At 42.1% G+C, this 15,052-nt stretch overlaps 1 protein-coding gene across 1 annotated transcript in view; it reads left to right on the top strand.

Annotated features, from left to right (window-relative positions):
* Nucleotides 1-703: 703 nt before the first annotated feature.
* LOC104619283 (cadherin EGF LAG seven-pass G-type receptor 1-like) overlaps nt 704-15,052 on the top strand; it is a gene marked incomplete at both ends in the record, with an annotated part of 69,170 nt that continues 54,821 nt past the window's right edge. The window contains 1 exon segment of the mRNA XM_010285101.1: nt 704-1,346. Coding sequence (XP_010283403.1) covers nt 704-1,346 — 643 coding nt within the window.

Here is a 15,052-nt window from a genome sequence, read left to right as displayed (position 1 = left end):
AGAACATCCACAGCAATATCAGAAATGCTTTAAAGGAAGGATAAAATGGAAGAGTTTTTAAATGTCTGCTTTTTGCTACAGATGTATTTTATTTGATTTTTTTTTTCCTATTTTTCATAAAGTATTTTGAAGTTACGCGTGAGGAATGAAGAAGTTCAGGTGTTCAAATGTGAAGACTTGTTGCCTTAGGTGACTTTTATCTAAAGCTCTGGTCACAATTTGCTGTCTGTGTATAGTTCTGGCTCCTGAAGCCTGAAGCCATGCCTGGAGAAAATAATTTTGGTGGTGTGCTGTGAAAAGCAACAGCTTCCCAGCACCAGTTGTAGACTAGCAGTGCCTTGTATGAAGATCCATTCAGTCACTGTCATGAGAGGCTCCTTCACCTTGGCCATCCTGGGGCTCTCAGGCTGTCCGTTTGCTCACTAGCCCTTCCCAGTTGTTCGCCTGGGATGTGTTCTCCAGGTGTTCTGGGCTCTTCAAAATGTCTCTGGTCCTTTGAGTTGCAATCCTTAAGAGATTTTGTTTTGTTTTCCTGAGTAAAGGCAATGGTAATCACTGCAGAAGGTGGATGCATTGCTCTCTCCCATCGCAGTGCCCTGAAATGCCTCGCAGGTCTGTTTTATTTTCAGGAGACTGCAGGATTCTCCTTGTCCATAGGTTGAAGCCTGTTCTCTGACGTCGCTGTTATCTTTCTCTCTTCCTTTCAGATGGTGTCCACAGTGTCACAGCAGTCTGCACCCTGCGCGTCACCATCATCACAGATGACATGCTCACCAATAGCATCACGGTGCGACTGGAGAACATGTCCCAGGAGAGGTTCCTTTCTCCTCTCCTGTCCCTGTTTGTGGAGGGGGTGGCGACAGTGCTCTCTACCGCCAAGGACGGCATCTTCGTTTTCAACATACAGAATGACACAGACGTCAGCTCTAATATTCTGAATGTGACCTTCTCGGCTTTGCTCCCCGGTGGCAGTCGAAATAAGTTCTTCCCCTCTGAGGACCTGCAGGAGCAGATCTACCTCAACAGGACCTTGCTGACCATGATTTCCACGCAGAGGGTGCTTCCCTTTGATGACAACATCTGCTTGCGCGAGCCTTGTGAGAACTACATGAAGTGTGTCTCTGTCCTGAAGTTCGACAGCTCAGCCCCGTTCATCAGCTCCAACACTGTCCTGTTCCGCCCCATCCACCCCATCAACGGGCTGCGGTGCCGATGCCCCCCGGGCTTCACAGGCGACTACTGCGAGACGGAGATTGACCTTTGCTACTCCAACCCGTGCGGGAGCAACGGGCTATGCCGGAGCCGAGAAGGGGGCTATACTTGTGAATGCTATGAGGACTACACTGGTATGTGTTTATCTTATCTTTGACCCATGATTTATACGTTAGACCATAAGCCAGGGCAGCTCTGTGTCAAGCTGACATTGCTGACATTCTTAGTCAAAGGGAGAAAAACTCCTGGTGCTGCCTTCTGGTCGGGAGAAGGCTTGTGAGTGTCACACATCACTTAGGGTAAGTCCTGTGTCACTTAGGGTAGGTCCTGTGCCTTAGTACACAGATGGTGGAAGGAACTGTGTGTTGCTCCAGGCCATGCAGGAGGCCAACAGCTGCTGAAGCAACTCACATTGTGCGAATCTCTTCTCAAAATGCTTTATGCAATCTTACTTCTTTTATCTGGAAGGAAAAAGGTGGGACACATCCCCTGGTTCGTGGGTTGCATGTTAACGCCTTCCTGGCCCCTCAGCAGTCCCCTCGTACCATGGTATAGTGGGGCTGTGCAGCCTCAGTAGGAGGTTGTCAAGTCTTGGTTGTCAGCAAGCACAGAGCATGAGGATGGTTCACAGTCCCAAGAAACTGCAGTAATACACATTTATGGAAAGTTCCAAAAGTCAGCCTCAGTTTCTGTGTGTCCAGATAAATTCCAGAAGGACATAGCTGCTTCCAGGCCTGTCTCCAGCAGCCTGCTGAGGAACGTACTTTGCCTCATCATGGACTTGACAGCTAATAAAGATCAAAGTGCTGCTTCTCAGATGGTCCTGAGAAGTCATGGAAGAATATTAGCTGAGTGTTTTCTGGTGCTTCAGTAAAGTCAGTGGGATTATTTATGTATTTGAAATTGCACACGCAGTTAAGCGTTCTGCACTGACGTGCTGCCGGCTGTAATTTATGCTGATGGCTCAACAATGTCTTCTGTGACCCCCACAAACAAGGGGTGAAGCAGAGGGGGCTGTTCCCAATTCTGCCTCTCACTGCTGAAGTTATAAAAAATTGAAAACATAAATTATTTAAGTCTCCATGTAAAAAAAATCTAGATGATGTGTATGCCTACTGGGCTAGATCCAGCCCTCTAGGTCAAAGGGTTGTCCTTCACTTTCTGTGCCTTTTGGCTCAGGGCTGTAATGAAAAACACATCGGTGGAAGGAGCCAGGAGTCAGTGGCAGGGACACGGCAGCAGCAAGTGAGCTGGGCTTTCCCCAGCAAGGGGGACAGGAGATGCTCCCTGAGATCAGAGCCGGGCTTAGGGCAGCAGTACCTTCCTGAGGAGATGCAGACAAACTTTTTGCCTGACCGGTGAAACCCTGAATAGAGCTGTGAGACAGTTGGGATATTTAGTCTTTGCTAAGGAGTGATTTTCCTGCCAGACTTCTCATGAATGACTTTCACAGTAAAATACATTACGAAGTCCATTATCCATTACATAGAGCTAATGCAAAATACGTGCAGCACTGGGCATCACAAAATAGATTTTATGACCAGTTAATTTCATTTAACATGTTTATGTACTATTATACTGTAAAAAGGAATGGTTAGAAGTAGAAAGTTTCATTAAACAAAGATATGTACATAAATAGAATTAATTCATCTATGTCTCAGGTTTTGAATTTTCCTGCATCACATTTTAAAGGTCTCTTGCTAGAAATCTTCGGAAGAAAAGGCTAAGTATACTTTAAAAATTAAAGAGAATAATCTTATATTAATAATTGATGAACATACTTAATAATTAACGCTGTAGTCAGAACAGACACGGTACATATTTAGAGGAGAGGCACCATATTATTCATACACAAAGAAAGATTTGATCTGTAACTGTATTTTCAGTGCATAGTTGTTGACTTAAAAATTAACTGTCCCACTGCCAAGATATTAAAGTGATCGGAAGTTAAAGAGTGAGCACTGCTTATAGCCTTGCCATCTTTAGGTTTCAGAGTTAACTATGCTTTGGTGAAACACTTTATTCTTCAGAAGGGCAGTTGGGGTTGTGTTTGCAGTCAGGTTGGCCGGGGGAAAACCCACCCAACCATGATCAAGGGGGCTCTGGAATCCCTTATCCTGTAAATTGATACAAATATTATTGAATGTTTCTGTTTTCTTGCTGAATGAAAGCACTAGAAATTTAGTGTGTACTCTGTGGTTGGTTTATGTTACATTAGTGCCTTTAGGCTCCATGTTGCATGAGAATGTTTTTTACATCTAACCTGACACACTTACCCACATATGTTGGTCATTAGTTGGATGATTTTCATCCCCTTTCCAGAATGAGGTGGAGAATGTTATCAACAAGTAATCTATTACCAGAAATATTTAATGAAGATGCATTGTTGAATCTTGTCCCAATCTCACTTAAGAACTTTTATTTTACTTATTTTTGTCCTTTCTTTAAATACCTTCATATCCATTTGCAAATTTAATTTATGTCTATTAATCATAATACTGTGTTTTCTGCTTGTATATAAATATTTATTGTTTACAATGATCCAGATTTTATATCTATTTAATATTTAAACAGCATAGGTTGGTTTCAATAGCAGCAGTGTATATTGGCACACGAACTGCAGCAATCATAAATCGAATGAGCAGAGAATTGCTAAGACTGATAGTTGGGAGATTCTGGTATTACTGAAATGTTACCACAGTATTAACTCAGTGTTAACTGAGTAACATACAGTATAAGGTAATTATGAATCTTTGAATTAATTGTAAAAGATGAAATGTGAATGGTAATAGTCAATGAAATGCAGCCTGCTCTGGGAGCTCTCATGTTTCTATTTCCCAATTAAGAGCCTACGTAGAAAAATAATGATAAGAAAATACTAAGATCTGTCATCTCTCTGGGGAGATAAGCTGCAACTTGATGAGAAATCACTAGACAATCATGACCCTGCATCTATCTGACTGGTCACTTGTTAAAAATACAGCATTTATTTCCTGTAGAAGGTAATTATGTCCTATCTTAATCAGATGGAATTTCCTCCCGTTTTTCCACCTTGCTTTGAAGCCCTCCATTTGTTTTGATGTAATTGTTAGTCATTTATACATGATGAAAGTTTCTCTGTCTTCAGGAGTCTTCTGTTACGGGCACAAAGGTAAACTGAGCTTCTGCAAGGTACTTCTGAAACCTGATTACTGGCTCGTTTGAGGTGATTTAGAATTAGCTTCACTTCCTGTGACGTAAAGACGTGAGTGAAGAAGGACATACATTTTTAATCATGTCTTTCTCAGAATAGTGACCCCTTTAACTTCTTTTCTTTATGTACAAATTAGTGTAGAGAAGTGAACAATGTACACACTAACAATCGTGCCATTGATGGCAGGGAGCTATGTGCATGGCTAAAGGGTTAAAGGATGTCATTTAATTTAAGCAAACAAATTCAATGAACTTGAACACTATGGAAAGCCTGTGTAGTTTTTCCGGCTTTATTTCATGTATCTTTGAGTGCTGCAGAAGCAGATGAGATGAACTGTTGGTAAGGGCTTGGACAGAGGTGGAATTGCCTGTACTTCCCAGGGACAAACCCTTGAAGAGCAAATGCGTCGTGTCATCCACACGGGTTTTGGAGGCATGGGTGACACAGCGGTTCCTGAATGAGCTGTACTTCCAGCCCCATCCTGATGCCTCCTGTAGGACATAACCACTGCGGCCATAAGTCTCCCCTTTCTGGGTGTGAATTCCCACGATTCCTGCCCTGCTGTGAGCACGCGCCATCGCTGGGTCCTCCCGCAGCTCTCGCCACAGTTCAGTGCCTGCGGTCCTTCTGCTCAGCAGCTGCCACGACCATTCTCCTCTGCGGTCATGCTCCCAAAAAGTGAAATGTAATTGTCACAGAACAAAAGCACCCCAAGGGGAAAAAAAACCCAACCCCTGAAATAAGGAAGAGATTCCATGTTCCCACAGTTCTCCTGTGCACAGGGCATTCTCTCTGCCTCCTTTGCTGCCTAACCCCAAGGAAGGAGCAGTTTCTAGGGAAAAAGACCATCAGAGAATTTCCCATATCCTCTGCATCTCTCCTTCGATTTCACTTCAGAGAGGGGAGAAATCTTAAGTGGTTGTAAATCTTCTAGTAATCAAATATAGCAGTTAGAGGTCTTTTACGTCTTACTCATTTTTGCTCCTAATTTATTTTTGTGATACCATATTGACATGAGGAATCATGATACCTAACTTGGCCACCATGAATTCTGACTTCGTGTCATGAGAAGGTAATTGTAGCTGTTTTCACAGCATCATGCCAGAAGTCCCTATTCATACTGTTTAGTAAGTTCTCAGTGTTTGGCTCTTGCAAACATATAGCAATAAAAGTAAATGTGAAGATTTGCTTCTGTGTTATCTTTACGTATATCCGTTCTTCAGATAGTAATTTCCCACCTTAGTCTGATACCAGATCCTTGTTTTTCAGGCCAGAGAGGTTTATTTGGGTGAATTTCACCTTCCAAGTAGAGAAATCTGGCAACTAGGGTAGCTGTAATGAGTGTTTTATCTTGGGCGAGAGGGTCTGAAATTCCACTCTCAGTTAGACTTCTGCAGCTCTGCCAGAGCGGTGGGATCGCAGGTGTGTAACAGCCAAAATCCTGCGCAGCAAACCTTCACTTGATTCCTTCATGTTCCTTACTGCATCTTTAACTCTTTTTTAGCTTATGAAAGGCCATGGTTTTGCAATGGCAAGGCTGAACAAAGATTATCCTCACAGGTTTGTGGGGCTTTGCCAGCACTTTCAAACATCTGTGACCAAGTTTGTCTTTGCCACCAAACAAGAAATTCTGTCATTCCCAAACACTCCTCTAAATGCAGGGATATTGTCTACAGTATGGGACGATATTGTGGGTCATCTCTCCGATACCTCATTCAAATGTTAAGGTGATGCAGTAAAGGCATTAAAATATTTTGTATTGTTGCTGCCTTAACAGTGTCCTAGGTCTTCCAAGTTATGCTGCTGGATTCCAGGTGCGTTTATATAATAAACATACAAAAACAGTGGCAAGGTCTAATACTGTTAAAAACAGTATACTAATTTTCAAGAGCTTAATTACAGCTATTAGGGTGCTGGGTGATTTGCACCATTTTGAGAATGTGTCCTTTCCCATTCGCAAAGGTCTTAACAGTTTTTTGTGCAGGAAAAGTCGAGTGCTGACGATCAGTGTTCTAATAACAGCTTCCGTTGTGTCTTGGTGCCTCAGAGAAGAATACCTGGTTGTCTTTCCTTGCGGTTTCTGTATGGCAATACCGTGAGAAAGCTTGTATAGGGTGGTTGCATCCCAGTGAAGGTCTGTATAACGCTGCAGGTCTAGAATTTTTTCTTCTTTTTCAGCAGTGCTATGCCACGCTGTTGTTTTGATGTTTGTAGTGAAACTAAGTGTTCATAACTGCAACACAATTTCCCTTTGATTGCTGTGGATCTGTCGCTCTCTGCAGCTGAGATAAGTTTTTCACATCCGATGGAGACAGAAATGATCATTTGCTTATAGAACCTTCCTTACTATTAGTATTCCTTAATTTTGTTCTCTGCACAGATGTCCCAGTACAGTCTTTTCCATCAATGTTCAACTTTCTCTGTCTCATCAGCCTGATATTTTTGTGAGGAAAGCCCTCTTCTGCCTTTATTGAATAAGCAGACATCCCCATTGGTGTAGACGTGGCAAGCTTGTCCCTGTGGTTGGCAGCAGTTGCATACGGATGGGTACCTCTGTTTCCTCCCAGCCTGTGGCCCCCTCCAAGCCCCAGAGGCTTGCAGCACTTGGGCAGCTGGCAAGGACCCTGTAAGCAGTCCAGTGGATGGTCCAGAAGCAGAGCTGAACTCCTCCAAACATTTTTCAGAGCATGACGGGTGCAAAAGCTGGAAAAGCCTAACATTTTCTCTTTTTATGATCTTCATCATCAGCTATGTACTGTGAGACATAGCGTCTCATAAATCTTACTCGCAGTGCTTTGAAGTTTCTCCATATGACTATTACATTTACCCATGCCAAAAAGCAGCGAACCCCAGATGTCATCTCATGAGCTGACTTGATATCTAAACATATAAGGAGCCGACACAAACTATTCTTTGCAATTAGTAAAGGTATGGATAATAAGTCTTCCACTGGCTCTTGGGCAGTGCATGCTGTATTTGAAGAGCACAGCAGTCAACTGTGATATTTACTTCCCTTTCTCTCCTTTTATCACACTGTCCATTTTGTGTCATGAATTCCTGAAAATATGTATTAGTTTTAGATACGCAGATTAAGAGGTATCACCTGGCAAATTTCTTGCTTTTGGGTCTGTATATATTGTCAGAGAACTGTAACTTCAAATCATTACAAGCTGTACATGTACAAAACACTTTTCATCTAAGGATTGCTATGGACTCTGCAAAAGTTATTAACAGCAAAGGAAGCCTCTGAGACACCCTTTTAGCAAGAGGGTGTTGTCCCCCTCAGCAAAGGGGTGGGAAGCTGAGGTAGAGCATCTTCATCTCTTCCAGGTCACATAAAAGCAGTCAGTGGCAAGTCCAGAGCAGCTGAGGCAGCTCTTCTGCACCAGTCCTGGGCTGCCCGCAGCTGGAAACCTGATGGGCATCCCCATGAAAGACATTTCTTTCCTGGCACAGACTCTCAGCAGAAGCTTGTGTGCCCACTCGCCCACTGTGTTTAACTCAGAGGTGCATGTTAAAATGGGTCCTTGCTTGGTTTTGTGGCAAGGCTCACTGCTAATGCGTGCAGGGATGGGGCAGCGTGCCTTATGGCTGGACCCAAGTGATGCTGGGTTGGACCTAAGGCTATGGCCCAGATAGCACAACCACATGACTGCTTGCTCCAGAAGATAACTGAAACAATAAAAACAGAGTAAAGTTACATTTTAATATAACACAATCAAAAGCTGAAGTCTGTTACACTTTTAAATGTTGTCATGTTTCTGTTGATTATATTCCTGTCCATGTCGCCAGGTGTCTGGAGATGAATGTTGGAAGTCTGGAGTTTATATCAGATTCACAGGGCTCACTGAAGAGGTCTACCACTTCTGTAGGTGGATTTTTATCTGGAGGATGTGTCTTTCAGCTAATCTTCAACCTATACTCACTTGTCAGGATGCAAAAAGCCTTTTCTAATTGGATTACTGTGGTGTATCTGTTGACAGTTTAATTCTCAAATGGTGTAAGTGGCCGGCAGCCTTCACATCCATCTGCTATGCCTTTTCCTAAACCCAAGCAAAGAGTTTTATCGCATTACTCTCATCCTGATATGTATAAACTAGGTACTGTTTAAAGTTTGAAAGTTTTCCTGGTCATGTACAAACCCTCCCTTGCCCCCCGCCCCGAGATGCTGCACGTGGGATGATCTTTGATTCAGCTGAACTGCTGCAAGTGCCGGGGGTTCGGATGCCTCTTCTGGAGCCTCGCCTCTTATCCTCCTTGCCCGTGGAAATACTTGCACTGATCAAAGTCCTTTGCTGTCATGTGGAAACCTAGCTACAGACTTAATGTTGTGTTTGTTCTTTTTAATTAGTTTTAGAGCGGTTTGACAAGACTTCTCTTTTTACAAGGCGCTCCCACAGTGCTTTGTAAAAGCAAGCAGCAGATCACGCACCAGTTATAACCACTTAGCCCTGGCTTCAGAAGCTACCTTAGAAATTCATCACTAATACACTTACGAATTCAACTCTTCCAAACAGTTCAGGGTCTAGTAAATCCTCCTTACTGATTACAGCGTATCTTCTTTTGCTTCTCCTTGAGATAGCTGTGTGGCTGGCCTGTTCTTTTCATTTACACACTCCCCTTATTCGTCACCTGCAGAGTTTATCATTGATGATTTTACACATTCTTTCCCATAGTTGATAATTTCAAGTAGCATATAGCTAAAATTCAGTGTCCAAAGAACTTGGGCAATAACCAAGTTTGAGGATGGTTCCATGCTTACAATTCCATTTTTACACCTACTTGCTATTATGTCTGTTAGATTATGTTAAAATACGAGGAGAAGGTAGGTTCCTAATTGCCGGCTGTATGGTTTGAAGTCAAGGAGCATGCAGACATGAGAGGCCTGCAAGCGCACACTGTGGCATGACAGCATTGTTGCTGTTGAACAAGTCCTGCCGCGGCTCTTCTACAATAGAGGCGTTTAATATCAAGCCCTGATGGCCAGGTATAATCACAAGATCATAGGATGGTTTGAGTTGGAAGGGACCTTTGAAGATCATCTAGTCCAACCCCCCTGCCATGGCTAACATTGGCTTCAGTCTCTTTCATTAAAGTCAAATCTTGTTAAATCCCTGATGTGAAAATAACGCATTTGGCCCTGAAGCTGTGCCAAGCTAAGCTCATGTTTGCTGTCAGGCAGATGGGTTTATGTAAGCAAAGCAAACTGCTAACCTGGCATGGGTGCCTGCCTACCTCTGGCACCTGACCTCTCCTTCCCACCTCTTGGCAAGAAAATGTCCTATGAGTATGACCTTATCGGTTAGTGGTGTTCAGTGGGGGAGAGATATGTATGGAGCACCTCGGGTTTCCTGTTGGCGTTCTGGTTAACAGCAGACCAGTCTAAATTTAGGATTCCCTTTGTTCTAGCGTATGTGAAATCTCTTTTATTGTCTTTAACCTGTTGTACACCTATTTCTTTTTGAATGATCTTGCTCCATCAATTTTCAGCAGTTTTTAGGTTCTTGACTTTTACTCCTGGTTTTATATTGATGGGATTTCTGTTACCACACCTATATGGGAGGTTTTTTGAAAACCTTTGTTATAATGCATTTGCTTATCTTCATTGGTATAACTAAAAAAAAGGGGAAGGTTGAGCGTAATTACACAAAGCGGAGCTATTTGGTAGTATAATTTTATAGGAACATGTAAAACCCCTCCACTAGAGGGGTTTAGATGTAGCTGAATTCCCACACACTGTCATAACTGTGAATATATATATGCATTGCAGAACATTGATCTGAGAGAAACTACACACACTGAGGTTTGTTTTAATTAAAATATTTTAAATAGCAGTTTATTAAACAACAGCCAACTTCTCTGTGACCATAGTTTACAATTGTGTTTTTATTAATTTAGCCAAGTTAAACTTTCTGTAACATAAGACTTGGGGTTTTTTTTCATAGTTAAATGATAGAAAGGTTAGCTGGATAAAATTGTAAGCCATACGAATGCGGTGTAATACACCCAAACATACACTTGCTAAGTGTCAAAATAGCCCATGTATTAGACTATCCTTTAAGTGGGATTTTTGCCAATGGCTAGGTTGTCTTTTTCTCACTGAAGATAAATCAGATAGGGAAAAAGGAGAAGAGAAAAGGAGAAAAAAAAATAACTTGCCTTTAAGTTATTTGTGGAGAAGATAAAATCATAACGAGTTAGTATTTTTTCCAATATGGCTCATGTTCTGGAAAGCCCCTCACAATGTTCACAGCAGATCAGAGGTGAAGGCTAAAAAAAGAAATTCCAGGAAGGCTGGAATTAAATATTTTAGATCTTCCAAAACAAAAAAGAAATTTAACTGCCAAAGAACAAGGTAATGGGGCTCCTTGTCTCCTGGCTGCAAATGCAAAAACCCAGGAAGCCCCCTTACAATTCAGTAAGACTGAATTATAAAAAACATATGGGGCTTCTGTGCATATTTATAATTCCCAAGTTAGACATTTTTATTTTCATTAGTAGATAAACAACAGGAAGGTGGCAGAAAGGATAGTTGGGTGCAGAGATGAGGGTATCAGAATAATGTCTTGTTAGGGAGGAAAAAAGTATAAAGTAGTTTCTTGCGTGTCTGTTCTTTGTGTTATGATGATTGAAAGTTTTGACAGTTGAGACCAGACTGAGGCACTTGGCCTTGAACATCAAGATAATTACAGTTCTGCAATACAGTTGTGCCGAGTATGGTGGGAACCGCAACTTCATTGTTGTTGCAAATGCTCTTTTGTTTAGAGCATCATGGTTCAGTGCCTGCATCCCAGCCCCTGCTCCTCCTGGGGCAGGTTTTGTTCTGCAACCCGCACTGTACGGTGCCCCCGAATCGCAGCTTCCCCAGCAGACGTCGGCACGAATTTTTGATTTCTAAAAACCAAGATGAAGATACTTTACTTCAGGCTCTCTCTAAAATTCTCCATAGCTAAGCATATGAGAGTTACTACACAGCATTTTCCAATATAATAATTAAAAAACAAATTTTAATTAAATAGGGCCACCAGCTTCAAGGGGTCGGCACACTGTTGTGCATATTGTAAGAAACATTGTTATGAAGTTGAGTGTCTTATATTAATAATGAAACACAATCTAGATGACACAGTGAAGTATATTAACTCAAACAATACAGTAACCATTTAAAGTGACTTTAAAATGTAATCATATTTTACAAAAAGGATGAATTTTAATCTACTAAACTGTTGTAACAAGAGGTAGGTACAAGTTGTGGAAGCTGACTGAATTAATTTTTTATGAGTCTGTTTAGATTTTTTTTAAAAAGTAACTTTTTAATCTCTACCTGTTGTGTAGATTTAAAAATACAGTGATTTTGAGATTCTCTGAGTTGTGTGAGACATTACAATCACTTTTTCAAGAGTCGTTAAGAAAAAGTCAGTTTCCCTGATTAAGTTGCTTTTTTTTTTTTCCAGTTTATGTTTACCGACCTGCGTAGGGAATATCTTTGAGATTTAAGATTATGGGATTATCTTTTTAACCCGAATCCTTTTAATTTTACAAACAAAGGGGCATTTTTTATTTTTTCAAAGTTTGCCTTCAGTGTGTAGCAATGGAAATTTGATGAGCATCAGATTGTTTTTGCCAGTTCTATCTACTCCGTCATGCAAAACCTCTGAAACTCCTACAATCCACAATAAAGACAGTTATACGGTACTCTTAAGTATAACTTTCTTTTAACCTAATGCTTTTCATATAAAATAGAAATATAAAGCTCTGAAATCCTAGCCTCCTAAGATGTAATTACAATAGTAGGTTTACTTTAAGCATGTTTTTCAGTTGCTTTATTAATATTTTATGGCTTCTCTTCAATCATCCTCACTAATTGGCCATTATGCTGCTTTCCACCAGAGCTTCTGGGAACACCTAGGATGTTAAAGAGCATGATTTGGTTTGAGGTCTCCCTATTTCTAAATGCCATCATTTTTACCATAGTGTTGGATTGTGCAGAAGATGCAAGAGTGAGATTTTCCTATGAAAACGTCTAATTTGTGGAAAACACAAAATGCAGGCTGTCACCAGCCTTCCTTTAATGGAAGCGTGCAGAGTTAGCTGCTTGTGCAGTTAATCCCAGCAGGCTGCTGGGGACCAGGGCAGATGGTTTCTTCTGTGCTTTGTCTCTTGGTCTGAGCTGAAACATCAAGTCCGTAACAGCTACGCGGAGAAAATTAAATGGGATCTTAGTGGAATAAGGGGTGGACTCTTCTAAAGAAAACAGTGGCATTTACCATTGAAAGGGAGACCTTGATCTTCTTTTGCCCGTATGCCTGAGACCTTTTCTTTCCTCCTCTCTTTCTGAGGTCGGTTATTTGCAGGTGTGTTCCCTTTTTCAACTGCTTTAAGATATCAACTTGCTCAGAAATAAGCACTAGAGCTTTCCGCTTCCCTACAAATTTGGGAACTGGGAATTGCAGCCCTTTGGTGTCCTCCTGTGCGGAAAGCAGCTTAGGGAAACCAGGCTGAAAGTGAGTGGGATGCCTGACAGTGCCTGGAAGCACGTCTGGTTTTCCAGCTCCTGAGTTCCTGTTGATAAAAGATGTTATTGCACACACACCCCTGACACAGCCACCACGCCTTGCTTGCTTTCCTCGTTCACGTAAATAGTTTAATATATTTTGAAAAGCCCAGTGTGAGGCCGCTATTGCCTGTGGAACAGCAGCCTTGGGGAACTAACGGTGCCAGTGGTGGCATTCAGTGCCCACTAAAATTGCAACTTTGCGTGATGAAATAGTCTTTTTTGTCATCTGAGTCTATGTCATCTTTGTCACGCCGAGTCTATGAGTGCTTTTTCCTTCTCGCTTCTGCCCGTGGAAGGAGGTGGGAACTAGGCATGGCAGCTGGTTCCCATGCTGAAGTGCCTGCAGGTGTGCCGGGATGCAAATACGGACCAGACTGCAAAGCTGTCCCGAAGGGAGCGTGTCCTGCAAGCCGCCCTGCCTGCTCCAGCCCGCGGTTCCCTCCCTCTCCCTGTGCTCCCCGAGTCACGCTCCTGGAGGTGAATCAAGGGACACGGAGAGCAGATGTGTATGTAGTAAAGGTAGAGGATGATTGTTTCTCTTAAAAATCAATGGAGGGAGGGATAGTCCTCTGTAAATGAATGTAAGTAGAGACTGCAGAGGTGTGTTTTGCTCTTACACCTCCAGGCTTCTCATTATTTTTAATGTGGGATTTTTAGGAAGAGATTTATTCCAAGTGAGACATAATGCAAATTGCAGATACAATAGCATGATCTAATTTGGGTTTTATCTTTGACATCTACAGTAATGTTTTCCCCGTACTAAATACATCCAGAGATAAAGCTTAGGCTTTTGAAGGGCACTGCTTCATCACCATTATCTTACCCCAAATCAGTGCAATTTGCATTATGATAAATTACATATAAACCTGCCACAGAACTCAACATAAACTGGAAATTTTGGTGTGTTTCTTTTTTCTCTTGTGTAGATTCGTGCTGTGTATAGTCCTGGCTAAGAGACAGAACGTAAAAAGGTCTCTTAAGGTTTAACTTACTAGTCAAATGCAGAGGGAGATGATGCCTTGTGAGGACACTGTATATTACAACAAATGGTTCAATAATTTACAGAGCTTCAAGAGAGTTGTAAAATCACCCAAGAGTAAAGATTAAGGCATTAAGGAATTAGCCATTGGATCCCATAGAGCAAAAATTGTTGGTAGGTAGCTGTGGCAGGCTGAAGGCATGGACGTTTTATTTCTTGTTCTCCTCCACCATATCTAACACATTCAAAAAAAAAGTGCTTTTCCTCAACGTTTCCTCAGAAGCCTGAATGTGATTATAGCCGTGCCATGCAGGCAGGGAGCGGGGAGAAGCCAGGCACATTGCGTGCACCTCTTTTTACTGTAGTGTCTGGCTCCTTGCTCATCAGAGTGCCATGGGGAAAAAAATCACAATACTTGTGATAGGCGCTGGTAGTGCTTCTGGTGCTCGTAGTGCTCCACAGCCTCATTGCTGGAAGGTGAACAGCGAGCTATCTGGTGTAGACAGAGTGGAAGCTTAATGACTGAGAATTTTTAATCCTCAACAAATACATGAGGAAGAGAGCACAGAAGGTATTAAGATCTCAGTCGCAACTTTTGTCTGTGCTCTGTTCCTGCCAGCACTGTGGAAGTTACATGGCAGGACAAGGTCCATGGACCATTCAAACTGAGCATATATCATCTTGAGAACATGCTCATAGTTTCTGGAATGCACAGACTAATTCATTTTTCCAGCAGATGTGCCCCAAATATCACTAATCCTCCTCAGTATTGTTTCTTTTTTTCCCCAATTATTCCTTCTCATTGTAATGCGAAAACATAAAAAATCACAAATCATCCATCCATCCACCCACTCCTGCAGAGTGTCTTTTGTTTTGCTTTGTTTTGTGACCAGGGAAGGGGAGGAGGTGAAGAGAAGAGGAACATCTTGGCTCATGCTGGTGCTGTGCGTAGGATCTTGGGCCTGATTTTGGAGCGGTGAGGGGCCGGGTACTGTTTCAGTGGCTGCTCTGCATGTGTGGTGCATCAGTGGGCGCAGCCCCAGGCAGCTTGAGAGATGGAGACCGGAGCTTTCTCTCCTCTTGCTTTATTGTAAAATACAGTTTAGCTCAGTTG

The sequence above is a fragment of the Phaethon lepturus genome, unplaced genomic scaffold (genome assembly GCF_000687285.1).
Source record: "Phaethon lepturus isolate BGI_N335 unplaced genomic scaffold, ASM68728v1 scaffold15814, whole genome shotgun sequence".
Lineage (NCBI taxonomy): Eukaryota > Metazoa > Chordata > Aves > Phaethontiformes > Phaethontidae > Phaethon > Phaethon lepturus.
This window is presented reverse-complemented; position numbering and strand designations above follow the sequence as displayed.